Source organism: Pan troglodytes, chromosome 21 (assembly GCF_028858775.2).
Source record: "Pan troglodytes isolate AG18354 chromosome 21, NHGRI_mPanTro3-v2.0_pri, whole genome shotgun sequence".
In the NCBI taxonomy this organism is placed as follows: Eukaryota; Metazoa; Chordata; class Mammalia; order Primates; family Hominidae; genus Pan; species Pan troglodytes.
Window position 1 is genome coordinate 70,039,480 of NC_072419.2, and position 26,585 is coordinate 70,066,064.

Here is a 26,585-nt window from a genome sequence, read left to right on the forward strand (position 1 = left end):
CCCCCCAGGTCCTGGAACCAACCTGCAGAACACACACAGGGTCCCCTGGAGAGGACGCGGGGACTTCCAGGGCCCGACTCCTGTGAGTCACAGCCCCGCAGCTGCTGCGCCACCCCCACCCTGACTCATGCCCCTTCCCAGCAGCTCCTCCCAGGACCCCATGTCCTTCCCACATCCGCAGGAAGGGAGTGCCTGGACTCTCCAGGCCCACCTGGGGAGCCCCTCACCTGCCCACCAGCCCCTGAGCAGCCCAGTACCACCATCACCGTGTCCAACAGCCAGGAGCCTCCGCCCTCCAGGAGGGAAGGGATGGACAGAGCCACACTCGCCGTCTTTATTTTGCACTCACCCTGGGTGGCACTGGGCAGGCGGCTCCTGCCCACAGCCAGACTGAGGAAGAACACAGCACTTCGCAGGCCCAGTGGGGGCTGTGCAGGGAGGACCCCAGGACCAGCCTTACTCCCGAGCAGGGGACACAGGGCCCCACAAAGAACCCCTCCAGGAGGTTCTCTCCTGGCTGGGGGAGGGCTCTGGACCACAAACACTCCCCAACTTGCGGGGCTGGGGCATAAAAACAGCCACTCCCAGCAGGCCCCCTCAGCTTTTTGCATCAGTCAGCTCCCTCCCTGGGGATTAAGATGAGGTGAAGCCAGGCCCAGGCGTGGGGTATAGGTCTTCCCCCACAGACCTCCTCAGCCCTGTCCCGAGGCTGCATCACAATCCAGGGCCCCCGCTGGCCTTTGGGAACATGGCCTGGGTCTTCCTCAAGGCAAGATCAGCCCCAGACCACTTCCGGGGTCACGGGGTCACAGGGCAGAAGCCAGATGGCAGCCATGGCTGACGGGCCTCCTCCTCGATGGGGCAGAGACAGCCACGGGGTCTCCCGAGGGTCCCACAGGGCTGTCCTCATGCAGCCCAAGCCAGCCTGAGCACTGAAGCCCCAATTCCCAACCAGGTCTCCCTCAGACCCCCCAGAAAGGGCCTCGAAAGGCCGCCGCTGCGCCCTGTGGAAAGGCTGCCGCTGCAGGGCCTGGGCCAGCCGGGCTGCCAGACTCCCCTCCAAAGCCTCCGGATGCCTACGCTTTTCCAGACATAGAGAAAAGTTTGTCTTCGAGAAAACAAAGTAAATAGAAGAACCCCAAAGCAAAGCAAACCCACCCCCCAGATCAGCAGCATGGGAGCCAACAGGAGGCCACTCCTCCAGCACCAGGGGACCAGCCGTCCCGACGGCAGCGCGGCTGCGCCTACGTGATGTCCCTCTGCCGCGGCGGCCGGTGCACATTCCGCACGACACACTTCACCATCCACTCGATGCCCTCGCGCACCCCTTTGCTGTGAAGACAGCGGGTGTGAGGCGGGGGGTCTCGGTCCCCAAAGCCCCCGCAGGTGCAGCCCCACTCACCCTGTGAGGGCCGAGCAGGCCTGGGTCAGGCAGTCCCGCCTGCCGATCTTGCTGGTGCAGTCGCTGAAGGCCGTCTTGATGTCAGGGATTGAGAGGCACTTCTGGGGGAGGTAAGGCCGTGAGGAGCAGCCCCCATGTCTGGCCCTGTCCTGCCTGTGGGCCCGGGACTTTCAGAAGGGCGTGTGCCCTTCACCCCAGGAAAACAGCCAGAGCTCCACCAGGGTCCCAGTGTCTCCCACAGAGACCACAGCAGTGAGGACCCTGTGCTCAGCCCGAGGCTGAACATGGCTGGTAGTGCCTGAGACAAACTAGATGTCCACACGGCTCCAAGGAGTCCACCCCCCATCCCCTCCCTGGGGGACACCCTGAGCCCCGAGGTGGGGCGCTGAGGACTGAGGCCTCCTGGGCAGTGGCGGAGGCAGGTCCCAGGGGCCTACACAGCCGGGGATGATGGAGAGGTGGGAGCCCTGCATCAGTGATGGGGGCAGTCTGCAGTCATGGTGGCTTCTGCTCACAACCACCTGCCCAGTCTTCAAAGAGCAGCCTCCCCTCCCCTTTTCCTCCGAGGGGAGACCCCTGCCCCGTACCAGGTGTCCCTCTTGTCGGCTGAGATTGTAGGGGAGGCCAGCCCTACAGGCTGGGGGCAACAGAGCCACCCCAGAGAAGGCGGAAGTGAAGATTCACCCTGGCCCTCTGGACGCCGGGCTGCTTCTGTGCAAAGCCACTCCAAGAGAACAGCTAGAACTCAGCGTGGCCAGTGCTCCCAGGGGCAGTGGCACCTCAGAGGGGTCTTGAGGGGCTGCCCTGGGGGTGGGGCTGGCACAGATGCCACCTCCAAGGGTAGCAGGAACAGGTGAGGGTCAGAGCTGACTCCCACCAGGGCCCCAGCATCACTTCTTTGAGCTCTGAGTTTCACCTGGGTGTCCCCACAGCTTGGCCACACACTCCTGAGACACGGCTGCCCTTCTGGGGAGAGGTGCCCTGCATGGCAGGAAGAGGCCTCTGGGTGCCTGCCCTGAGGTGAGAGAACCTCCAGGGCTGGCAGCAGCAGGTCTGGAGAGGAACCAGGATTGGGAAGCTGCTGGGGGCAGGGCAGGCCTTGAGAATGGCTCTGTACCCCCTGGGCAGTCACTGGGCCTGGGGTGTCTGGGTGCACACCTGCTCCCCTTGCTGTGGGGGAGGCTGGGGACTCGGGAAGCTGCTGCGGGAGGCAGGGGTGGGGCTCACCTCCACATCCTGCTTGTTGGCCAGCACCAAGACGGGGACACCGCACAGCGCCTCGCTGGTCACCACCTTCTCTGGGGAGGGCAGGAGAGGCAGCGCCTCACACCCAGCATCCTGCCTCTGACTGCCCAGGGGCCCACAGGCGTGGACACTGTGACAGCCACTCCATCTGCCCGACCCCCCCCTCCCCCGTCACCCACTAGGCAGGAGCACTTCTGACCAGACACTGAGCCTGCCCCAGGCACAGAGCTGCCCAAGCTGGACCTGCCCCCACTCACCATCCATCCCTCCCAGAGCAGCCAGGCCGCACTCACCAAACGCCTGCTTGGACTCAGCCAGCCTCTCCTCGTCGGTGGAGTCAATGACGTAGATGACGCCGTGACACTCCGCATAATACTGGGAGGAAGCACCAGGAGTTGGGGCTCAGTCCCCACCCTGCCAAGGGCCAGCAGAGCCAGGCCTGTGTCAATGCCACAGTGAGGGGCTCACATGAGGAAGGGGCAAGAGGGCAGCCCCCAACTGCAAGACCCTTCTGGGATGCATTCTGGGGTTGTGGGGAGATCTGGTGGAGGTGTCCCCAGATGCTGCTCCTGAGAACCTGCCTGCAACCTTTGGCCTGATGGTGGCCAAAGGTGAAAGACAGGGATTGGGCCAGGCATGGTAGCTCACACTTATTATCCCAACACTTTGGGAGGCAGAAGCAGGAGGAGCACCTGAGCCCACTTCACGGCCAACCTGGGCAACATAGTGAGACTCCGTCTGTACAAAAGCTTATGGTAATGTGCGCCTGCAGTCCTAGCTACTCGGGAGGCTGAGGTGGGAGGATGGCTTGAGCCTGGGAGGTTGAGGCTGTAGTGAGCTCTGATCACACCACTGCACTCCAGCCTGGGTGAGAATGAGAGACCCTGTCTCAAAAAAAAGATAGGGTTTGGGGGCTGGAGGAACCTAGACCACAGCCTGGCCCGTTGAGGGAATGCACCTGTAGGGCTCTGTGCCAGCACCTCGCACAGGGAGGGAGTGTGGCCATGCGGATAAGACTGACCAGCGCCATCTACGAAGCGAGCCCTCCCTGCCAGGACAGGGCCAGAGTCACTGAGCTCAGACCTCTGCAGCCTGGGCTGGTCAGTCCTGGGCTCGCTGGCAACACTCCTGGGCAAGACAGGGCACAGCCCCTGCAGCCTCAGGTACAAGTGCTGAGCCCTGGACCAGATGAGTGCACCTCTATCTCAATCAGAAAAAAACACAGCAAACTCCGCGTCCACGTGGAGCAGACAACAGCTCACATTTGCCACTTTGCCTCCAGGCTGTGCCAGCTCTCCTGTCCAGGCATGAGTGTCCAGAGACCTAGAACTGGATGCTGACCAGGTAGGACAAGCTGGTGGTCAGTGTGTTAAGACACACATACCCAAGAGCATGAGAAGCCAGGAGGCACAGCCCAACTCTCCGAAATCCTTAGGGTGTCCGAGCAGGGAGTACCAGACAACCCCATCCCAGTGCCAGACAAGCTTGTGCACCTGCACTTCCCACAGTGGAGAGAAGCCTGTGCACCTGCACTTCCCACAGTGGAAAGGAGGAGGCCCAAGGCCAGGCCCCCCCACCCCCAGGAACTTCCCACAGTGGAGAGGAGGCCCAAGGCCAGGCGCCCTCCAGGGTTCTGCAGGTAGCGAGGCCCCCCCACCCCCAGGAACTTCTCTGGCCTACAGACAGGTCCCACACAGAGGCCACCAGCCCCTCAAGGGACCCTGCAGTGTGCTGGCTGTCTGCTGCTGACACAAGGGAGCAGGCGGACCCTAAGGTGGAGACCTCTGTGGCAGGAGGGGCGGCTCTGTGGAGGCTGCAGCAAGCCCAGTGAGAGAATCTCCACATGGCTCCTGGGGCTTCTGAGCAGGGTGGCAGAAGGTTCATGTGCAACCGGGTCCTGGACCATGGGACCACGTGGCCAGAGCCACCCATCACACCTACCAGGCACAAGGTGCACAGCCCAGCAGGGCCGCAGTGGACGGGAATGACACCTCAGGGCTGAGTGCGGGCAGGACCCAGAGCCCCACGCCCCAGTGGAGGCGTCACAGCAGTGGTCATTGTGGGGTGCCCCACAAGGAGGGGGAAGAGGGAGGTGTCCCAAGCGTGGCTCCTGGCTGGCCAGCTGATCCCAGTGGAGCAGTCAGAGGGACAGTGGGTCTGAGTTTTTCTCCCCAGCAGCAGTGGGAGCTCCCCAACTGCAAAGTGCCAGCCAGCCTGAGAGACTAGTGTTACAGCAAAGAACCCAGGAGCTGAGGTCCTGGCACATGCCACACATGTGGACACCGACTCAGGGTCCAGCCCCAGGACGAGGCCAATTTGCAATGACAGCCCTTTCTGTGGTGCTGGCTCTGCACAAGGATGCAGGATACAGGAACCAGGGTGGGAGCAGGGGCCTCCCTTCCGGTCCCTCCCAGTGACCTAGGGGGGTCCCTTCCGGTCCCTCCCAGTGACCTAGGGGGGTCCCTGCAGCTGATCCTCCCAGCTCTGAGCTCAGCAGGGTCAGGGGTCCCGGCCACTAGAGCAGCACATACTCAGCAGACACGCTGAATGACGAGCCACAGCTGCCTCATGGGCATGACTTGCACCTCATGTCTAGGAGACCCTGGTGGGCAGGAGATGGGGCTGCCATCCCACAGCTGTCCCACAGCTAGGGACCCAGGGATCCACTGGCCCCACCACAGTGGTGTCTGGAGAAGGGCTCAGACTGCCAGGAAGTCACACCCCAGCAGAAGTGGTAGTGAATTGGGAGGGCACTCAAGGAAGGGCTGTGCAGCCCCAAGACCAGCAGCAAGGATGGGCTACAGTGGCCCCCTTAAGTCTCCCTCTTCCAGTTTCACCTTAAGAGAGGCCCTCAGGACCTTGGAGGAACCCCTCTCCAACGTGGAAGTGTGGGTCCACGCAGGGCTGCAGCTGTGGCCACTGCAGGCATCTCTGGCCCCACTGTATTCTTGCTTCATGTTGGAGAACACTGCATCAGCACATGGTCTCATTTTGGTTTCTGTGGGACCCACTTTGGCTGCAAAGAGCCACGCTGCCAGGTCACACCTGCCCAGGGCAGCCCACACTGGGGAGCCACCAGACCGTGGTGTGAAGTCCCAGCCAGCCTGGCCCCACATGGCATAGCATAGCCAGTTCTCCTCCAGGGCTCCCTGCTGGGCCAACCACAGCTCTGCGGATCCTGCTGCCTGAGTCGACCTCTCCTCTCCCGTCCTCCCTGCCTTCCTGGTGCCGACCCCCAGTGCGCATCCTGTACCTCAACCTGTCTCAGCATCTGTGCCTGAGACACCGGCCTGTGACAAGATCATCATCATCTGTGTCACTCCCCAAGCATGCTGGGCACTGGACACATAGGCCCTGACTTAACTTGTCCTGTCTGACTTCAGTGGTCCTACAGGATCTATCAGAGATCACTTGGCCTGGGAGAAATGTCTTCTTGGCTAGAAGTCACAGCAGGAGGGGACACTTTGGGGGGGCCTAGGAAAGGGGAACTAGGATCAAAAAAGAGATCAGGACCTGGGCACTCAGCTCTAGAGATGGCATCAGGGCAGCCAAGGCACTGGGGCCACCCCACACCCACTGTGCCAGCCTAGGGCAGGGAGCCCGAGGAAGCCACAGGCTCTGCCCTGCTCAGTGCTGGACTCAGTGCCTGGCCCAGGCTGAGAAGGAGATAAACTGCAGCCTGGGGGGTGTGGGGAAGGGGCACCATACTGGGATCTCAGAAATGCCCAAAACCTGTGTCAAAATAGGAGACTGCCGCTGTGAGACCCTGAGGAGTCTTCTGGTGATCACGGAAGAACAAATGTTAAGCTAGAACTGAGGGAACCTCATCAGGGGAGAGGCAGCCGTCCTGCCGTCCCCACATCTGGTCTTTGCCATTTCTGTGTCCTGTGGTGGTCAGCAGCAAGGTCTCTGAGCCGAAAGGAGGCACTCACTTTGGAGGAGTGCAGGGTCCCCAGGTCCCCACACTTTGTCTTGTCCTGACTGAGAAAGAAACAGACTGCCCTGACCTCTCTGACTTGGCCAGCGAGGTTGCCCTTAGGCTCAAACCCAAGCCAGGGTTTGAACATTCCCAGACACTTGTTAAGATGTTTAGGTTGTTAACATAATGTTCAGGTTTCAAAACATTGAAAGAAACTAGCCCCAGCCCTGAACCCAGTTCCCCCCGGCTTCAGGCATGACCAGTGAACATGCCCTTCTCTCACTGGTCACCTGAGGATGCCGCACTCTGTCAACAGGTTCCCCTAATACATGCTCTGATCTGATCGCCTTGGCATTTAGTGATTCTTTCCCTGGAATCTCCACTGGCCCCATCGCAGGGAACTCCCAAGTGGGAAACTCCCCTACCACCACTTTTGGGGCAACTTCAGCTAAGGGTTCAGCTGGGACAAAACAGGGAGCCACTCGGGAACCTGGGATGGGACCAGAGAGAAAACCCGAGGGACAGAGTGGGTAAGGAAAGCTGCTGAGGAAGGGCCCAAAGGGTGCACTCTGGAAAGAAGTGGCACTGGAGGGCTGGGGTGGGGGTGGTCCTGGCCAGGGAGTCTTACCTTGTCCCACAAAGACTGCAGCTCTTCCTGCCCTCCTAAGTCCCAGAACATGAGCCGAGCCTTTCCCACATCCACAGTGCCGACTGGGGAGAGGAGGAAACAGGCAAGGCTCATGACCTTGGTCCTCGACACACCCAGTCCCAGCTCTCCCAGGGGATGGGGCAAAGCATGCCGGTGCCACTCAAATGAGACTTGAGAGGGGCCCGACAGGGCTGTGGCCACGGGCCAGCTGGACTGTGAACATCACGGCATCCTCAAGGCCCCAAACCCACAGCCCTGCTGTTTAGACGCCTTACTGTTTAGGCCCACGGTGGTGGTGATTTTGGATAGACTCATCCCCTTGTAGTTCTTGTTAAATCGGGTTTTCGACTGCTCCAGGAAGGTCTGAGGAGAGAGGGAGAGGCGAAACACATCAAGTAGGGGCTATACTGGCTTCCAAATATCCTTACTCAGGTCTGTTCTTTAAAAGACAGAAACAGAAACAGAGCAACACTCTGCTCTTCAGGAAGCTGGTGGTGACTATCCTGCCGTCTCAGGTGAAATTTGGCTTCTGTCTGGGTAGTGAACGTGCAGCTGACAGCACAACACCGAAGGGGGCGCCGCCAGGCCGTGGGAAAGGTGCGCGCAAGGGCGTGGGCACTCACCGTCTTCCCAGCATTGTCCAGGCCCAGGATCAGGATGCAGTACTCGTCCTTCTGAAACATGTACTTGTACAAGCCCGACAGCAGCGTGTACATCCTGCCCTGGGCACCCCAACATATGTCAGTGTGCAGCCAGAAAGCACCTCCCCTCCCCCGGGCTTCTCCACGGTGGTCAGTGGCGCCCCACGTCCAGCCGACCGCTCAGGACGAGAGCCTGGGGGCCATTCCCGACTCCTCGTCCCTCTCCCACCCCATCCCTCTGTAACTTCTCCCAGGTCAGCCGCCACTGTGTCCTGCTCACAGCGATGACTGCGACCTCTCCGAATACACATCGGTTCCGGCCCCTCCCCTGCTCGCGGGACTACCCAGCCAGGTGTTCACAGTGAGCTCAGCCGCGCTCCCGCCCTCGCCCGAGGCTTCGCTCCCACGCTTCACGCGCGCGGAACGGGGAACACACTCGCTGCAGCCCCGCCTGGGCCACAGCACCCTCGAGCGTCAGCCCCGCGCCCCACCCGGGAGCAGCGAGCCACCGGCGCGCTCCCCAGGAGCCCCTGCAGGCGCCGGGTAGGGACGCCCCATCACCCCATTTCTTAAAACGGGGACGGCCCTGGGGGGAGCGGACTACAGGGCGGGTGAGCAGCGGCCCGGCTGCTCCTGGAGTGCACCTGGAGGCGGCGCGCGGCTGGCAGGGAACGACTGCGAAGGAAGAACCTGGGTCGCGGCCCCCGGCTACGTCCGCCCCATGCCGCCGCCGCCAGGTTTGAGGCTCCCCGACAAGCAGCCAAAGCTGGCTCCTGTCACACCCGCGTCCCACCTCGAGTCCTGGGCCGCCCCTCGGGCCTCGCGCCTCACCGCACAGCCTGCGGCCTACCTGCGTCCGCCGCGCCCTCGGAGCCGCCGCTGCTGACCCCCGCTGACCTCCGCTGACCCCGCGCTAACCCCGCGCGGCGCCTGACGGGACGCGGGCCGGCCTCAGGGAATGAGCTGAACCGCGTCCCAGCGGCCTCCGCGCTCCGCTTCCCGGCTGCCCCCGCGCGCCAAGCACTTCCGGAAGCGGCGGCGCTCGGGAGGAAGTGCCGATCGGCTGCTGGGGCGAAAAGGGGGCGCCGGGCCGCTCTAGCCGGTGAGGCCGGCGGGCTCTCTGTGGCTGCGGCTGGGAAACCGCGCGGAGGAGGTGCCCGGCCGGGGACCAGGGGGCCGCGGTTTGCGGGGACGCGGCCCTGGCCAGACAGAAGAGACGCCGGGCGGGGGGGCGCGGCCGGCCTGGAAGGCGGCGGGCGCGGCGGGTGGGCTCGGCGGAGGGTCAGGCGGCGGGGCGCCCCGCGGGGAGGGGGCTCCGGAGTGACGCGGGACCCGGCTAGCGGCGAGCCCACGGCGGCTCGGAAGGGAAGCGCGGAGCCTGAGCGGGGGTACCCGGGCTGCGACCTCTGCGCTGGGAGCTGTGCCTCTGAGCCGGTGTCTCCCCGAGGGAAAGGGGACGTGCCCGTGCCCGTCCTCAGGCTGTGGGGTCGGTCCCGAGACGCGGTGCTCAGCTGGCTTCTCTTCTTGCAGCCCTGGTCCAGCGCCTCCCTCTCTCAGCATGGACGAGGAGAGCCTGGAGTCGGCCTTGCAGACCTACCGTGCGCAGCTGCAGCAGGTGGAGCTGGCCTTGGGCGCCGGCCTGGATTCGTCTGAGCAGGCTGACCTGCGCCAGCTGCAGGGGGACCTGAAGGAGCTCATCGAGCTCACCGAGGCCAGCCTGGTGTCTGTCAGGAAGAGCAGGTTGTTGGCCGCGCTGGACGAAGAGCGCCCGGGCCGCCAGGAAGATGCTGAGTACGAGGATTTCCGGGAGGCCATCACTGAGGCGGTGGAGGCACCAGCAGCGGCCCGTGGGTCCGGATCAGAGACCGTTCCTAAAGCAGAGGCGGGGCCAGAATCTGCGGCAGGTGGGCAGGAGGAGGAAGAGGGAGAGGACGAGGAAGAGCTGAGTGGGACAAAGGTGAGCGCGCCCTACTACAGCTCCTGGGGCACTCTGGAGTATCACAACGCCATGGTGGTGGGAACGGAAGAGGCGGAGGATGGCTCGGCGGGTGTCCGTGTGCTTTACCTGTACCCCACTCACAAGTCTCTGAAGCCGTGCCCGTTCTTCCTGGAGGGAAAGTGCCGCTTTAAGGAGAACTGCAGGTAAAGCCCTTTGTTGTCAGATGCCAACCTTAGGGGCGTAAGGGGCACGCACACAGGGTCGGGTCAGGATCGGCCCTCCCTTTGCTTTGCAGTTTTGTCTCAGCTTCCTGGGGCAGGCGTGCTTTGACAGCAGTGTCTGTGTTCAGGCGTCTACGTCTTCCTTCTGGGGTGAATCAAGAAGCATGGAAGAAGGCCAGGCGCGGTGGCTCACGCCTGTAATCCCAGCACTTTAGGAAGCCGAGGCGGGCAGATCACCTGAGGTCAGGAGTTCAAGACCACGCTGGTCAACATGGTGAAACCCCATCTCCTTAAAAACACAAAAATGAACCGGTCGTGGTGGCGCGCACCTGTGGTCCTGGCTACTCAGGAGGCTGAGGCAGGATAATTGGTTGAACCCAGGAGGCCGAGTTTGCAGTGAGTGGAGATGCAGCCACTCAGCAGTGCAAGGCTTATGTGGAAGAGAGTAGGTCTCCAGCCTATCGTCAGTTTTTTTTTGGTGGTTGTTTTAATTTTTTTTGAGACAGGGTCTTACTTTGTCAACCAGGCTGGAGTGCAGTGGCATAGTCCTGGCTCACTGCAGCCTGGACCTCCTGGGCTCAACCGATCCTCCTGCCTCAGCCCCCCTAGGAGCTGGGCTACAGACTCACGCTACTACACCCAGCTAATTTTTATATTACTATAATTTTTTATCTTTTTTTTGAGACGGAGTCTTGTTCTGTTGCCCAGGCTGGAGTGCAGTGGCACGATCTCGGCTCACTGCAAGCTCTGCCTCCTGGGTTCAAGCAATTCTCCTGCCTCAGCCTCCTGAGTAGCTGGTATTACAGGCACCTGCCAGCATGCCTGGCTATTTTTTTTTGTATTTTTTAGTAGAGACGGGGTTTCACCATGTTAGCCAGGATGGTCTCAATCTCCTGACCTCGTGATCCGCCCACCTTGGCCTCCCAAAGTGCTGGGATGACAAGTGTGAGCTACCGCGCCTGGCCTTTTTTTTTTTTGGAGACAGAGTTTCACTCTCCTCACCCAGGCTGGAGTGTAGTGGCGCAATCTCAGCTTACCGCAACCTCTGTCTCCTGGGTTGAAGTAATTCTCTACCTCAGCGTCCAGAGTAGCTGGCATTACAGGCACCCGCCACCACACCCGGCTAATTTTTTGTATTTTTAGTAGAGTCGGAGATTCACCATCTTGGCCAGGCTGGTCTTGAACTCCTGACCTCGTGATCCACCCACCTCGGCCTCCCAAAGTGCTGGGATAACAGGCGTGAGCCATCAAGCCCAGCTAATTTTTGTATTTTTAGTAGAGGTGGGGTTTTGTCATGTTGCCCAGACTGGTTTCACACTCCTGAGCTCAAGTGATCCACCTGCCCTGGCCTCCCAAAGTGCTGGGATCACAGGCGTGAGCCATCAAGCCCAGCTAATTTTTGTATTTTTAGTAGAGGTGGGGTTTTGTCATGTCGCCCAGACTGGTTTCACACTCCTGAGCTCAAGTGATCCACCTGCCCTGGCCTCCCAAAGTGCTGGGATCACAGGCGTGAGCCACTGCGCCTGGCCCTGTTGTTAGTTTTATTCTCTAGAGTTCAACTTTTAAATTTTACTTTTATGGAGATTTTCAAACATACTCCAAATTAGAGAGTTTAGCATAATCACCGCCCACAGTCCATCATCCAATGTCGTCATTTATTAATATTTTCCCAGTCTCGTTTTGTCTGTTCTCCCTGCCCTATTTTTTTCTTTCCTGGGCCATTTTAAAGCAAATTCCAGAAGTTACTGGTTTTTTCCAACTATGAATACTTCATAGTTGCACCTCTAATCTAACCGATTAGGAAATTACTTAAAAAGTAACTTCTTGGAAGTCCAAGTCCGATGTGAGAACAAAAAAGAGTAACTTCCATGTCATAATAGGTAACACATTTAATGGTAATACCTCTTCCATATTCAAATATGAACAATTATTACCGTAATGTCTCTATTTCCCTAAGCGCATAGCTTTATTTTTCCTCCTTTTTACTTTCCTCTTAGAAGAAATATTTACCAAGCCTTCTAGTAGGTAATTTTCTTTTTTAGCCAATAGTTCAGGCTGACCGTGTAACCATCCCTAGTTCTAGTTCTAGTTCTTTGAATGTCTTCCTTTTTTTTTTTTTTGAAACAGCGTCTTGCTGCTCTGTCACCCAGGCTGGAGTGCAGTGGCACAATCTCCGCTCACTGCAATCTCCGCCTCCCTGGCCCAAGCCATCCTCCCACCTCAGCCTCCCTAATAGCTGATACTACAAGTGTGCACTGCCACGCCCAGCTAATTTTTGTATTTTTTGTAGAGACGGGATTTCACCATATTACCCAGGTCTCGAATTCCTGATCCCCTTGATGAGAGATCTGACACATCCCTGTGGTGCTCCCTCTGGGCCAGGCACTGCTCCAAGAGTTTCATACACTTTCATTCATCTGTGCAACAGCCCTGTAGGTAGGCCCTGCAGTCACAGCATCTGACAGAGGAGGAAACAGGAGTAGAAGAACTGAATGGCCCAGGGCTTTGAGGCTCAGAGGGCTCCGGTTGCCCCCAGCCCTCGTTCCGTCCCCTGCTCCACCCAGTGCTGCTTGCCATGTCAGCATCAGGCCTGATCTGAAAGCTTCCGGAGCATCTTACAGACGTCCACCTTGCCACCATTCAGGACTGATAAGTTCTCTTGGATTTGCGTTGGACTTTTTTTTTTTTTTTAAGATGGAGTTTCACTGTTGTTGCCCAGGCTAGAGTACAATGGCACGATCTCCACCTCCTGGGTTCAAGGGATTCTCCTGCCTCAGCCTCCCAAGTAGCTGGGATTACAGGCGCCTGTCACCACGTGGTGCCCAGCTAATTTTTATATTTTTAGTAGAGGCAGGGTTTCACCATGTTGGCCAGGCTGGTCTCGAACTCTTGACCTCACGTGATCCCGCCTTGGTTTCCCAAAGTGCTGGGATTACAGGCATGAGCCACCACACCCGGCCCAGGATTTCTTTATATATTCTGGATATTCATCCCTTATGAAGTATATAGTTTGCAGATATTTGCTCCCATTGTTTGGGTTGTCTTTTCAATTGATATAGTGTCTTTTGATGCACAAACATTTTAAATTTTGATGCAGTGCAATTTATTGTTTCTTTATTGCCTATGTTTTTGTCGTCAGGTTTAAGAAACCACCTCATCCATAGTTATGAGGATTTTCACCTATGTTTTCTTCTAAGAGTTCTGTAGTTTTAGCTGTTAAATTTAGGTCTTTGATCCATTTTGAGTTAATTTTTGTATATGTTATTAGGTGAGGGTCCACTTTATTCTTTTGTATGTGGATTTCCAGTTTTCCCAGCACCATTTGTTTAAAAGACTGCTTTTTCTCCACTGAATGGTCTTGGCACTTTTGTCCAAAATCAATTGGCAATATATGTAAGGGTTTATTTCTGAGCTCTCTCTCCTGTTCCATTGGTGTATATGTGCCAGTACCACACTGTTTTGATTATTATAGCTTTGTGATAAGTTTTAAACTCAGGAAGTGGTAGTTATTCACCATTTGCTCCTCTTTTTCAAGTTTGTTTTGTTTCTGGATCCTTTGCAATTTCATGTGAATTTTAGGATCGGCTTGTCCAATTCTGCATAAAAGACAGTTTGAATTTTGATATGGATTGCATAGAATGTGTAGATCTGTTTGGGGCACATTGTCATCTTTACAATATTAAGCCTTCTGGCTGGGTGTGGTGGCTGACGCCTGTAATCCCAGTACTTTGGGAGGCTGAGGCGGGCATATCACTTGAGGTCAGGAGTTCAAGACCAGCCTGGCCAACGTGGTGAAACCCCATCTCTACTAAAAATAAAAACCAAATTAGTCGGAGGTGGTGCACACCTGTAATCCCAGCTACACGAGAGGGTGAGGCAGGAGAATCGCTTGAACCTGGGAGGAGGAGGTTGCAGTGAGCTGAGATCATGCCACTGCACTCCAGCCTGGGTAACAGAGGGAGACTCCATCTTAAACAACAACAATAACAGAAGAAAAAAACAGTATTAGGTCTTCCAATTCATGAATGAAGGATCTGTCCATTTATTTACGTCTTTAATTTCTTTCAACAGTATTTTGTACTGTTCAAGTCTTGCACATTCTTGGTTAAATAAGTATTATTTTTGATGCTTCTCTAAGGAATTGTTTTTCTTTTCCTTTTTTTTTTCTTTTTTTGAGACAGAGTCTTGCTCTGTCACCCAGGCTGGAGTGCAATGGCACAATCTTGGCTCACTGCAACCTCTGCCTCCCGGGTTCAAGCAATTCTTCTGCTCAGCCTCCCAAGTAGCTGGGATCACAGGTGCCTGCCACCACACCCAGCTAATTTTTTTTTTTTTTGAGATGGAGTCTTGCTCTGTTGCCCAGGCTGGAGTGAAGTGGCACAATCTTGGCTCACTGCAAGCTCCACCTCCCGGGTTCACACCATTCTTCTGCCTCAGCCTCCTGAGTCGCTGGGAATACAGGTGCCTGCCACCACGCCCAGCTAATTTTTTGTATTTTTAGTAGAGATGGGGTTTCACCGTGTAGCCAGGATGGTCTCGAACTCTTGACCTCAGGTGATCCGCCTGCCTCGGCCTCCCAAAATGCTGGGATTACAGATGTGAGCCACTGTGCCCGGCTGGAGTTGTTTTCCTTAGTTACATTTTCAGGCTGTTTGTTGCTAGTATATAGAAATACAAGCTGGGCACCGTGGCTCACGCCTGTAATCCCAGCACTTTGGGAGGCCAAGGCGGGTGGATCACCTGAGGTCAGGAGTTTGAGACCAGCCTGGCCAACATGGTGAAATCCAGCCTCTATTAAAAATACAAAAATTAGTCTGGCATGGTGGCAGGTGCCTGTAATCCCATCTACTCAGGAGGCTGAGGCAAGAGAATTGCTTGAACCTGGGAGGCGGAGGTTGCAGTGAGCTGAGATCGCGCCATTGCACTCCAGCTTGGGGAGCAAGAGCGAGACTTCATCTCAAAAAAAAAAAAGAAAAGAAATACAGTGGATTTTTTTATGTTAATCCTGTATTGATTGCTGAATTGGTTTATTAGTGCTAATAGGATTTTTTATGCATTATTTAGGATTTTCGATATATACAATCATATATATTCAATATATACAATTAATATATATGTGAATAGAGATAATTGTAGTCTTTGTTTCTAGTTTGCATGGCATTTATTTCTTTTTCTTGCTTAACTGCCTTAGCTAGAACTTCAAGTACAGTGTTGAATAAAAGTGATTAGAGCGGGCCAGGGGTGGTGGCTCACACCTGTGTTCCCAGCACTCTGGGAGGTGGAAGTGGGCAGATCACTTGAGATCAGCAGTTTGAGACCAGCCTGGCCAACACGGCGAAACCCCATCTCTACTAAAAATACAAAAATTAGCTGGGTGAGGTGATGTGCACCTGTAGTCCCAGCTACTTGAGAGGGTGAGACATGAGAATTGCTTGAACCTGGGGGGCGGAGGTTGCAGTGAGCCAAGATCATGCCACTCCACTCCAGCCTGGACGACAGAGCAAGACCCTGTCTTAAAAAAAAAAAAAAAAAAAAGTGGCTAGAACAAACATCTTTATCTTGTTCCTGATCTTAGGTGGAAAACTTTTTTGTTCCTGATATTAGGTGGAAAACTTTTAGTCTTTCACTGTTGAGTATGATGTTACTTGTAGGTTTTCTGTAGATTCCCTTTATCGAGTTGAGGGAATTCTCTTATATTCATAGTGTGTTGAGTGTTTTTTATCATGAAAGGGTGTTGATTTTTTTTTAAAGATAGGGTCTTGTTCTGTCACCCAGGCTGGAGGGCAGTGGCATGATCATGGCTCACTGCAACCTCGAATTCCTGGGCTCAGGGGATCCTCCTACTTCATCCTCCTGAGTAGGTGAGACTACAGGCATGAGCCACCATGCCCAGCTAATTTTTTAATTTTTCTGTAGAGGTAGGGTCCTGCTTTGCTGCCCAGGCTGGTCTTAAACTCCAGGGCTCAAGCAATCCTGCCTCAGCCTCCCAAAGTGCTGAGATTACAGGGGTGAGTCACTGCACTGCACCCAGCTGTGTGGGATTTTTCAAATGCTTTTTTCCTTTAGATGATCATGTGTGGTTTTTTTCCTTTCATTTTGTTAATGTGGTATATTGATTTTCATATGTTGAACCATCCTTGAATTCCTCAGATAAAGCATGCATATTCGTGGCGTATTATCTCTTTATTATTATTATTATTGTAGAGATGAGATTTCACTTTGTTGCCCAAGCTGGTCTCAAACTCCTGGGCTAAAGTGATCCTCCTGCCTCAGCCTCCGAAAGCGCTGGGATTATAGGCATGAGCCACTTGGCCCTATCTTTTTTCTTTTTCTTTTTTTTTTTTTTTTTTGAGACAGAGTCTCACTCTGTCGCCCGGGCTGGAGTGAGTGGCGCGATCTCGGCTCACTGCAACCTCCATCTCCCGGGTTCAAGCAATTCTCCTGCCTCAGCCTCCTGAGTAGCTGGGACTACAGGTGCCCGCCACTACGCCCAGCTAATTTTTTGTATTTTTAGTTGAGACGGTGTTTTGCCATGTTGGACAGGCTGGTCTTGCACTCCTGACCTCGTGATTCACCCACCTTGGCCTCCCGAAGTGGTGGGATTACAGGCGTGAGCCGCTGCAGCGAGCCTTATCTTTTTAACAGTTAAAAGTTTAAGGCCTTATCATGTAATAACATTGCTGGATTTGATTTGCTGCTGTTTTGTTGAGAATATTTGCATCTGTGTTGATAAGGGATATTGGTCTGTAGTTTTCTTTTCTTGGCATGTCTTTGTATAGCTTTGATGCCAGCATAATATTGGCCTCATAGAATGAGTTAGGAAGTATTCTTTATATTATGGGAAGAGGTAAAAAGGGATTGGTGTTAATTCTTCTTCAAATGTTTGATAGAATTCAACAGTGAAGTGATATATACAATCATATATATATATAGAGAGAGAGAGAGAGAGAGAGAGAGAGATGGACTTTTCTTTTGTTGGAAGTTTATTGACTATTGATTCAATTTCCTTATTGAAATTGACTTTTCTTTTTGGAAGCTAAAAAGTATAACTGTAGTGAAAGTTTCTGAACTTTTCTTTCATTGGAAGTTTTTTGACTACTGATTCTTTATTTGTTATAGGTCTATTCAGATTTTCTGTTTCTTCTTGAGTCAGTTTGGTCTCGCTCTGTCGCCCAGGCTGGAGTGCAGTGGTGCCATCTTGGCTCACTGCAACTTCTACCTCCCGAGTTCAAGTGATTCTGCCACCTCAGCCTCCCCAGTATCTCGGACTACAGGCGCACGCCAGCATACCTGGCTAATTTTTGTATTTTTAGTAGGAACGGCATTTCACCATGTTGGCCAGGCTGGTCTCGAACTCCTGACCTCAGGTGATCCACCCGCCTCGGCCTCCCAAAGTGCTGGGACTACAGACATAAGCCACTGCGTCCAGCCTTGAGTCAGTTTAGATAGTTTGCATGCATGTTTCTAGGAATTGGTCCATTTTGTTTATGTTATCTAATCTGTTACCATACAATTGTTCATAGTATCCTTTTATAGCCCTAGTTATTTCTGTAAGATCAGTAGTAATAGCTCCACTTTCTCTCTTGATTTAGCAATTTGAGTCATCTCTTTTCTTCTTCTTCTTTTTTTTTTTTTTTTTTGAGATGGAGTCTCACTGTGTCACCCAGGCTGGAGTGCAGTGGCATGATCTTGGCTCACTGCAACCTCTGCCTCCCAGGTTCAAGCAATTCTGCCTTAGCCTCCTAAGTAGCTGGGATTACAGGTGTGAGCCACCACACCCAGCTAGTTTTGTTTTGTTTTTTGTTTTTGAGACGGAGTCTGTTTCTGTCTCCCAGGCTGGAGTGCAGTGGTGCAATCTCACTCATTGCAACCTCCGCCTCCCAGATTCCAGCAATTCTCCTGCCTCAGCCTCCTGAGTAGCTGGAACTATAGGCGTGCACCACCACGCCTGGCTGATTTTTATATTTTTAGTAGAGATGGGATTTCACCATGTTGGCCAGGCTGGTCTTGGACTCCCTACCTGAGGTGATCCGCCCACCTTGGCCTCCCGAAGTGCTGGGATTATAGGCATGAGCCACCATGCCCAGCCAGTTTTTGTATTTTTAGTAGAGATGGGGTTTCTCCCTGTCGGCCAGGCTGGTCTTGAACTCCTGACCTCAGGTTATCCACCAGCCTTGGCCTCCCAAAGTGCTAGGATTACAGGCATGAGCCACCACGCATGGCCTGTCTTTTCTTCTTGGTCATTTTCGCTAAAGGTTTGTCAATTTTGTTGATCTTTTTTGTTGCTGATCTCTATTGTTTTCCCATTCTGTTTCATTTATTTCCATTTTAACCTTTGTTTCCTTTTTTCTGCTGGTTTGGGTTTAATTTGCTCTTTTTTTCCCCTAATTTTTCAAGGTATACAGTTAAGTTATTGATTTGAGATGTCTCTTTTTTCTTTTCTTTTCTTTTTTTTTTTTTTTTTTTTGGTTGCTGTTGAGATGGAGTCTCCCTCTGTCACCCAGACTGGAGTGCAGTGGCATGATCTCAGCTCACTGCAGCCTCCGCCTCCCAGGCGATTCTCCTGCCTCAGCCTCCTGAGTAGACATTTCCCGGCCAAGGTGTTTCTTTTTGAATGTAAGCATTTACAGCTACAGATTTCCCTCTAAACACTGCTTTCACTGCATTCCATAAGATTGTTTTTTGTTGTTTTTTGTTTTTTGTTGTCGTTTTGTTATTTGAGACACAGTCTCACTCTGTTGCTGTTTGGAGAGCAGCGATGCGATCATAGCTCTGTAGCCTTGAGCTCCTGGACTCAATCAGTCCTCCTGCCTCAGCCTCCCAAGTAGCTGGGACTACAGGTGTACACCACTGCACCTAACTAATTTCTTTTATAAGTTTTTGCAGAGGCCAGGCACAGTGGCTCACACCTGTAATCCCAGCACTTTGGGAGGCCAAGCTGGGTGGATCACCAGAGGTCAGGAGTTCGAGACCAGCCTGGCTGACAGGGAGAAACCCCATCTCTACTAAAAATACAAAAATTAGCTGGGCGTGGTGGCAGGTGCCTGTAATCCCAGCTACTCAGGAGGCTGAGGCAGGAGAATCGCTTGAACCTGGGAGGCAGAGGTTGCAGTGAGCCAGGATCACACCATTGCACTCCAGCCTGGGTAACAAAAGCAAAACTCCATCTCAAGAAAAGAAAAAAAAAAGTTTTTGCAGAGACAGGGTTTCACTTTGTTGCCCAGGCTGGTCTCAAACTCCTGACTTGAAGGAGTCCTACTGCCTCGGCCTCCCAAAGTGCTGAGATTATGGGCAAGAGCCACCGCACCCTGCCACTTGGCTGTTTTGTTCTGTTGTATTTCCATTTTCATTGATCTCAAGACATCCTAATCTCCCTTTTGTTTTTTTGTTCGACTTATTGGTTATTCAAGAGTGTCTTTATTTCTGCATATTTGTAAATTTTCCAAAAAAGTTTTTCTTTTTTTTTTTTTTTTTTTTTTGAGAAAGGGTCTTGCTCTGTCACCCAGGCTGGAGAATGGTGGTGCACAATCTTGCCTCACTGCAACCTCTGCCTCCCGGGTTCAAGTGATCCTCCCACCTCAGCCTTCCCAGTAGCTGGGATTACAGGCACACACCACCACACCTGGCTAATTTTTGTATTTTAGTCTTACCGTGCTGGTCAGACTGGTCTCGAATTCCTGACCTCAGGTGATCTGCCCGCCTTGGCCTCCCAAAGCGCTGGGATTACAGGCGTGAACCACCATGCCCAGCCCCCAATTTTTTTTTTTAATAGAGAGAAGGTCTCACTCAAGCCCAGGCTGGTCTTGAACTCCTGAGCTCAAGCTGTCATCCCTCCTCAGCCTCCCAAGGTGCTGAGATTACAGGTGTGAGTCACAGTACCTGGCCTTCTTTCAAGACTTTAAAAATGCCATCTTGGCTGGGCACCGTGGCTCACGCCTGTAATCCCAGCACTTTGGGAGGCCGAGGTGGGCAGATCACGAGGTCAGGAGATCAAGACCACCCTGGCTAACATGGTGAAACCCTGTCTCTACTAAAAATACAAAAAATTAGCCAGGTGTGGTGGCGGGTGCCTGTAGTCCCAGCTACTCGGGAAGCTGAAGCAGGAGAATGGCGTGAACCCGGGAGGTGGAGCTTGCAGTGAGCTGAGATCACACCACTGTACTCCAGCCTGGGCAACAGTGCGAGACTCCGTCTCAAAAAAAAAAAATGTCATCTCACTGCCTTCTGGTCCAATAGTTTCTGATGAGAAATTGGCTGTTAATCTTATTGAGGAACATTTATATATTGACTAGTCACTTGTCTCTTGCTGTTTTAGGAGATTCTCTGTCTTTGGGTTTCAGCAGTTTGATTATAATGTATCAATGTGGATCCCTGAATTTATAAGCTACTTGGAGTTCATTGGCCTTCTTGGATGTGTAAATTCATGTCTTTCATTAAATTTGCAAAGTTTCAGCTACTATTCTTTGCATCTTGAAATACTAGTTTTGTTTCTTTCTGTCTGTTCGCCGCTTATGGAACTTCATGCATACATTGATGTGCTTCATGGTGTAGCACAGGTCCCTTGGGCTCTAGGCATTTTTCTTTGTTCTTTTTTTCTTTCTGCTCCTCATTTTGGATAAATTCAGCTGACCTGTCCTCAAGTTCACTGTTCTTTCTCCTTCCTTCTCAAATCTGCTGTTGAAACTTCTGGTGAAATTTTCACTACAGTTACTGTACTTTTTAGCTCCAAAGTTTCTATTTGGTTTCTTTCTGTAATAATTATCACTTTACTAATATTCTCTATTTGGTTAGACATGGTTCTTTTGTTTTCCTTTAGTTCATTATCCATGGTTTCCTTTATTTTTAAATTTCTTTTTATTTAGTTATTAATTTTTTTTTTTTTGAAACGGGGTTTCACTCTTGTCACCCAGGCTGGCAGGCAATGTCACAATCTTGGCTCACTACAACCTCCACCTCCTGGGTTCAAGTGATTCTCCTGCCTCAGCCTCCCAAGTAGCTGGGATTATAGGCATGTGCCACCACACCCACCTAATTTTTGGTATTTTTAGTAGAAACTGGGTTTCACCACATTGGCCAGACTGGTCTCAAACTACTAACCTCAGGTGATCTGCCCGCCTCAGCCTCCCAAAATGCTGGGATTACAGATGTGAGCCACTGTGCCCAGCCTCTTTTTTTAGTGTATTTAAGGTCATTGATTGAAAGTTTTTGTCTAGTCATTCAAATGTCTAGGCTTCCTCAGGAACAGTTTCTATTAATTTCTTTACTTTTAAAAAAATTTTTTTTAATTTTCTTTTTTTTTTAGATGGAGTCTCACTCTATAGCCCAGGCTGGAGTGCAATGGCTTGATCTTGGCTCACTGCAACCTCTGCCTCCTGGGTTCAAGCGATTCTCCTGCCTCAGCCTCCTGAGTAGCTGGGACTATAGGTGCGTGCCACCACTCCTGGCTAATTTTTTGTATTTTCAGTAGAGACATGGTTTTGCCGTGTTAGCCAGGATGGTCTTGATCTCCTGACCTCATGATCCTCCTGCCTCGGCCTCCCAAAGTGCTGGAATTACAGGTGTGAGCCACCGCGCCCAGCCTATTTTTTATTTTTTGAGACAAAGTCTCCCTCTGTCACCCAGGCTGTAGTGCAGTGGCACAACCCTGGCACACTGCAGCCTTAACCGTCCAGGCTTAAGTGAGTCTCCCACCTTAGTCTCCTGAGTAGCTAGAACTACAAGCATGTGCCACCATGCCTGGCTGGTTGTGTTGTTACTGTTTTAGACACAGGGTCTTGCTACATTTCTCTGACTGGTCTTGAACTCCTGGGCTCAAGCAGTCATCCCACCTTGGCCTCCCAAGGTGGTGAGATTACAGGTGTGAGCCACTGCACCCGGCCTGTTAATTTCTTTATTTCCGGTGAATGGGCCACACTTTCTTGTTTCTTTGCATGCCTTGTAATTTTTTGTTGAAAGCTGCACAATTCGAAGATGATAATGTGGTTACTTTGAAAATCAGATCCTCCGCCCTCTGCAGGGTTCATTGTTGCTGTTTGTTGTGGATTGTCGTTTCTCGTTTGTTTAGTTACTTTCCTGACCTTTTTAAATAAAGACTATACTCTGTCAGGGGTGCTTGTTTCTGTTCTTTTAGGTTAGTGGTTAGCTTGTGCTTTGAAAGAGATTTCTTTAAATGTCTAGTGGCAAAAAGGATAAAGAGGCCGGGCGCAGTGGCTCACGCCTGTAATGCTAGGACTTTGGGAAGTGGAGGCGGGTGGATCACTTGAGATCAGGAGTTTAAGACCAGCCTGGCCGGTATGGTGAAACCCTGTCTCTACTAAAAATACAAAAATTAACCGGGCATGGTGGCACCTGCCTGTAGTCCCAGCTACTAGGAAGACTGAGGCAGGAGAATCGCTTCAACCCAGGAGGCGGAGGTTGCAGTGAGCTGAGATTGTGCCATTGCACTCCAGCCTGGGCAACAGAGCGAGACTCTGTCTCAAATAAAAAAAAAAAAAGGATAAAGAGCGTCTTCCATCCTTTCCAGGTTGCCTCTGTACTGGGGCAAGTCCTTCAGTGTCCGCCAGGCTGTTCACGGCTCTTCCTCAGCCTTTACTTCTCGCTCCCATGGAGCCTAAGGATGAACCAGAGGTGAAAGTTGAGGGCCTCCTCAGGTGTTTCTGAGCCCCTGTCTAGCCCCAGCTGTGTGCATGGCCTTCTGGATTTCCAAGCATGAACAGGAGCTTTCCAAAGCCCTTAGACCTTCATGTAGCTCTTTTCCCAGCCTCTTCCTTCCTAGGCTTTTCTGTCAGTTCTTTGCCCATCTGTTGTTGTCCCTGCCCCCACAACTTCAGGTAGTATCTACCTGTAAATGCCTTCAGGCCAGGCGCGGTGGCTCATACCTGTTATCCCAGCACTTTGGGAGGCCGAGGCGGGTGAATTGCTTGAGGTCAGGAGTTCGAGACCAGCCTGGCCAACATGGTGAAGCCCCGTCTCTAGTAAAAATACAAAAATTAGCTGGGCGTGGTGGGTGCCTGTAATCTCAGCTACTCGGGAGGCTGAAGCAGGAGAATTGCTTGAGCCCGGGAGGCGGAGGTTGCAGTGAGCTGAGATCGTGCCATTGCACTCCAGCCTGGGCGACAGAGTGAGACTCCATCTCGGGGAAAAAAAAAAAAAAAAAAAAATGCCATGAACAGCACGACCCTGGAGGCACCCCAGCCCTGAGAGAGTTCGAGGGGGTGAAACAAAGGCAAGCCCTTCAGGGAGACACTAGAAAGATCCAAATGCATAAGCAGGATTCCTTGAGAAAAGGTCTGTATCATCCCTTCTGACACCAGCAAGCCACATCAGAAATACAGGTTGCCTTCCCCATGGCTACATGTGAGCTGGTAGTAGTGGCTGAGCAGAAATAGCCCAGCTATCCTCCTGAAATTTAGCAGGGTCTTACTTCATTGAGCAGTCATCTGGTTCGTAGACACCAGAGTTCCAGAAAAGTTTATTGGGAGGTTTTGACGGTTTAATAGAAAAAAGTTTATTGTGACAGTTTCGACAGCTGAATAGAAAAAGGTTTATTGTGACAGTTTTGACAGCTGAGTAGAAAAAGGTTTATTGTGACAGTTTTGACAGCAGAATAGTTGCTTTGCTGGAGAGACGGATCTTTGGAGCTGCCAACTCCATCATTTTGGTGATATCCAGCTCTGTTGCTGAATTTTTAGCTATGCTGTTTTAAGTTATTTTCTTAGTGGTTGCTCTAGAGATGACAATGTGCATCTTTAACTTACCACAATGTACTTCAGATTATTACTAACTTAACACTTAAAGTACAGCATTTTTTTTTTTTTTGATGGAGTTTCACTCTGTCACCCAGGCTGGAGTGCAATGGTGTGATCTCGGCTCACTGCAACCTCCGCCTCCCAGGTTCACGCCATTCTCCTGCCTCAGCCTCCCGAGTAGCTGGGACTACAGGCGCCCCCATCACACCCGGCTAATTTTGTATTTTTAGTAGAGATGGGGTTTCACCATGTTGGTCAGGCTGGTCTCGAACTCCTGACCTCAGGTGATCCGCCCATCTTGGCCTCCCAAAGTGCTGGGATTACAGGTGTGAGCGACTGCACTGAGCCTAAGTATGGCAACGTGTCTATAACATAGATCTACCTCCGTTGTACTATGACATAGTTCCCCCTCCATTTTCCTATAGCACAGTCCCAACCTCCCTTTTCCTCTGACACAGCTCCATCCTCCCTTCTCCTCTGACATAGCTCCATCCTCCCTTCTCCTATGACATAGCTCCATCCTCCCTTCTCCTCTGACACAGCTCCATCCTCCCTTCTCCTCTGACACAGCTCCATCCTCCCTTCTCCTCTGACACAGCTCCATCCTCCCTTCTCCTCTGACACAGCTCCATCCTCCCTTCTCCTATGACACAGCTCCATCCTCCCTTCTCCTCTGACACAGCTCCATCCTCCCTTCTCCTCTGACACAGCTCCATCCTCCCTTCTCCTCTGACACAGCTCCATCCTCCCTTCTCCTCTGACATAGCTCCAACCCCTCTTCTCCTTCATGTATTATTGCCATATATACATTTATGTATGTTATAACTTCAGCTCTTCAGCATTATAATTATTGCTTCAAAAGTATTTTGAAAGAAGTTGCCTGGAGGCAGTGGCTTATGCCTTTAACTCCAGCACTTTTGGGGGCTGAGGTGGGCAGATCGCCTGAGCCAGGGAGTTGGAGACCAGCCTGGGCAACATGACGAAACCCATCTCCACCAAAATTACAAAAAATTAGTCTGGCATGGTGGCACGCGCCTGTAGTCCCAGCTATTTGGGGGAGGATCCCAGCTAAGGTGGGAGGATCACTTGAGCCTGGGAAGTCGGCTGCAGTGAGCTGAGATTGTGCCACTGCACTCCAGCCTGGGTGCAGATCTTATCTCAGAAGTAAAGGGACTAGGAATGGTGGCTTTTATCTCTAATCCCAGCACTTTGGGAGGCTGAGGTGAGTGGATCACTGGATGTCAGGAGTTTAAGACCAGCCTGGCCAACATGGTGAAACCCCGTCTCTACTAAAAATACAAAAAGTAGCCAGGTGTGGTGGTGGGTGTCTGTAATCCCAGCTACTCGGGCGGCTGAGGCAAGAGAATCGCTTGAACCTGGGAAGCGGAGGTTGCAGTGAGCAAGATCGCACCACTGCATTACAGCCTAGACGACAGAGCGAGACTCTGCCTTAAAAAAAAAAAAAAAGAAAAGAAAAGAAAAGAAATTAAGATCTGGACACTGTGGTTCATGCCTGTAATCCCAAAGCCTTGGGAGGCCGAGGCAGGAGGATCACTTGAGGCCAGGAGTTCAACACCAGCCTGGGCAACATAGCGAGACTCCATCTCTATTTAAAAAAGAAAGAAATTCAAAGAGAAAAAAAGTATACTTGTAGTTTTTTTGTATCATCCATATTTTACCTTTCTTTTTTTTGCCCCTTTTTCTTTCCTGTGAATTTGAGTTACTGTCTAGTGTCATTTCCTTTTAGTCTGAAGAACTTCATTTAGAATTTTTTTTTTTTTTTGAGACAAAGTCTCACTGTGTTGCCCAGGCTGGAGTGCAATGGTGCAGTCTCAGATCACTGCAACCTCTGCCTCCCTGGTTAGAGTGATTTTCCTGCCTCAGCCTCCCAAGTAGCTGAGACTGCAGGCACCTGCCACCACACCCAGCCAATTTTTTTGGTATTTTTAGTAGAGACAGAGTTTCACTATGTTGGCCAGGCTGGTCTCGAATTCATGACCTCATGATCTGCCTGTCCTGGCCTCCCAAAATGCTGGGATTACCATGAGCCACCACGCCCAGCCCATTTAGAATTTCTTTCTTTTTTTTTTTTTTTTTTTTTTGAGATGGGGTCTCGCTCTTGTTTCCCAGGCTGGAGTGCAGTGGCACGATCTCGGCTCACTGCAAGCTCTGCCTCCTGGGTTCACGCCATTCTCCTGCCTCAGCCTCCCGAGTAGCTGGGATTACAGGCGCCTGCCACCACGCCCACCTAATTTTTTGTATTTTTAGGAGAGATGGGGTTTCACCGTGTTAGCCAGGATGGTCTCGATCTCCTGACCTCGTGATCTGCCCGCCTCGGCCTCCCAAAGTGCTGGGATTACAGGCGTGAGCCACCGCGCCCAGCTAGAATTTCTTGTAGGACAGGCTTGCTAGCAACCAATTCAGTGTTTATTTGGGAATGTCTTTATTTCAGCTTCATTTTTGAAGGATAGTTTAGCTGGCTATAGAATTATTAATTGATCGTTCTTTTCAGTGTTTAAAAGTGTCATCATGCTACCTTCTGGGTTCCATTGTTTCTGATGAGAAGTCATCTGTCAAATTGTCCCTTTGTACTTGAAGAATTATCTTTTTTTTCTCTTGATGTTTTCAAGATTTTCTCTTTTTCTTTGGCCTTTAGTAGTTTGTGATGTATCTAGGTGTGGATCTCTTGGTGTGCATCGTATTTGGGCTTCAGTAAGCTTCTTAGATTCATAGATTAATGTTTTGTTTTATTTTACCAAATTTGGAGAGTTTTTACTCATCATTTCAACAAATTTTTTTCCTGCCTCTCTCTCATCTCCTT

General features: G+C 52.2%; 2 protein-coding genes across 25 annotated transcripts in view; one reads left to right on the plus strand and one right to left on the minus strand.

Annotated features, from left to right (window-relative positions):
- Nucleotides 1-320: 320 nt before the first annotated feature.
- ARFRP1 (ADP ribosylation factor related protein 1) lies at nucleotides 321-8,861 on the minus strand. 13 transcript variants are annotated; one of them, XM_009437654.4, is made up of 9 exons: nucleotides 8,707-8,845; nucleotides 7,839-7,937; nucleotides 7,491-7,578; nucleotides 7,195-7,277; nucleotides 2,941-3,022; nucleotides 2,630-2,695; nucleotides 2,319-2,383; nucleotides 1,403-1,503; nucleotides 321-1,332 (listed from the first exon to the last, which is right to left on the minus strand). In XM_009437654.4, the coding sequence occupies exons 2-9, from the start codon at nucleotides 7,929-7,931 to the stop codon at nucleotides 1,245-1,247; spliced, it is 666 nt and encodes a 221-aa protein (XP_009435929.1). In that variant the 5' UTR covers nucleotides 7,932-7,937; nucleotides 8,707-8,845; the 3' UTR covers nucleotides 321-1,244. The 13 variants fall into 13 exon arrangements, with proteins under 13 accessions (XP_009435929.1, XP_009435924.1, XP_063658829.1 ...); XM_009437649.4 differs by having other exon boundaries at nucleotides 2,630-2,698; XM_063802759.1 differs by having other exon boundaries at nucleotides 7,839-7,932; nucleotides 8,707-8,827.
- Nucleotides 8,193-26,585, plus strand: part of ZGPAT (zinc finger CCCH-type and G-patch domain containing) — a 28,946-nt gene continuing 10,553 nt past the window's right edge. For 4 of the 12 annotated variants that reach the window (XM_009437644.3, XM_009437642.3, XM_063802754.1 and 1 more), the window contains exons 1-2: nucleotides 8,874-8,958; nucleotides 9,387-9,998. In XM_009437644.3, coding sequence (XP_009435919.1) covers nucleotides 9,415-9,998 — 584 coding nt within the window. In that variant the 5' untranslated portion in view covers nucleotides 8,874-8,958; nucleotides 9,387-9,414. Of the gene's footprint in view, nucleotides 8,400-8,788; nucleotides 9,010-9,386; nucleotides 9,999-26,585 lie in introns of those variants that run through there. The other 8 variants (XM_054674500.2, XM_009437643.3, XM_525387.8 and 5 more) reach the window with 7 other exon arrangements.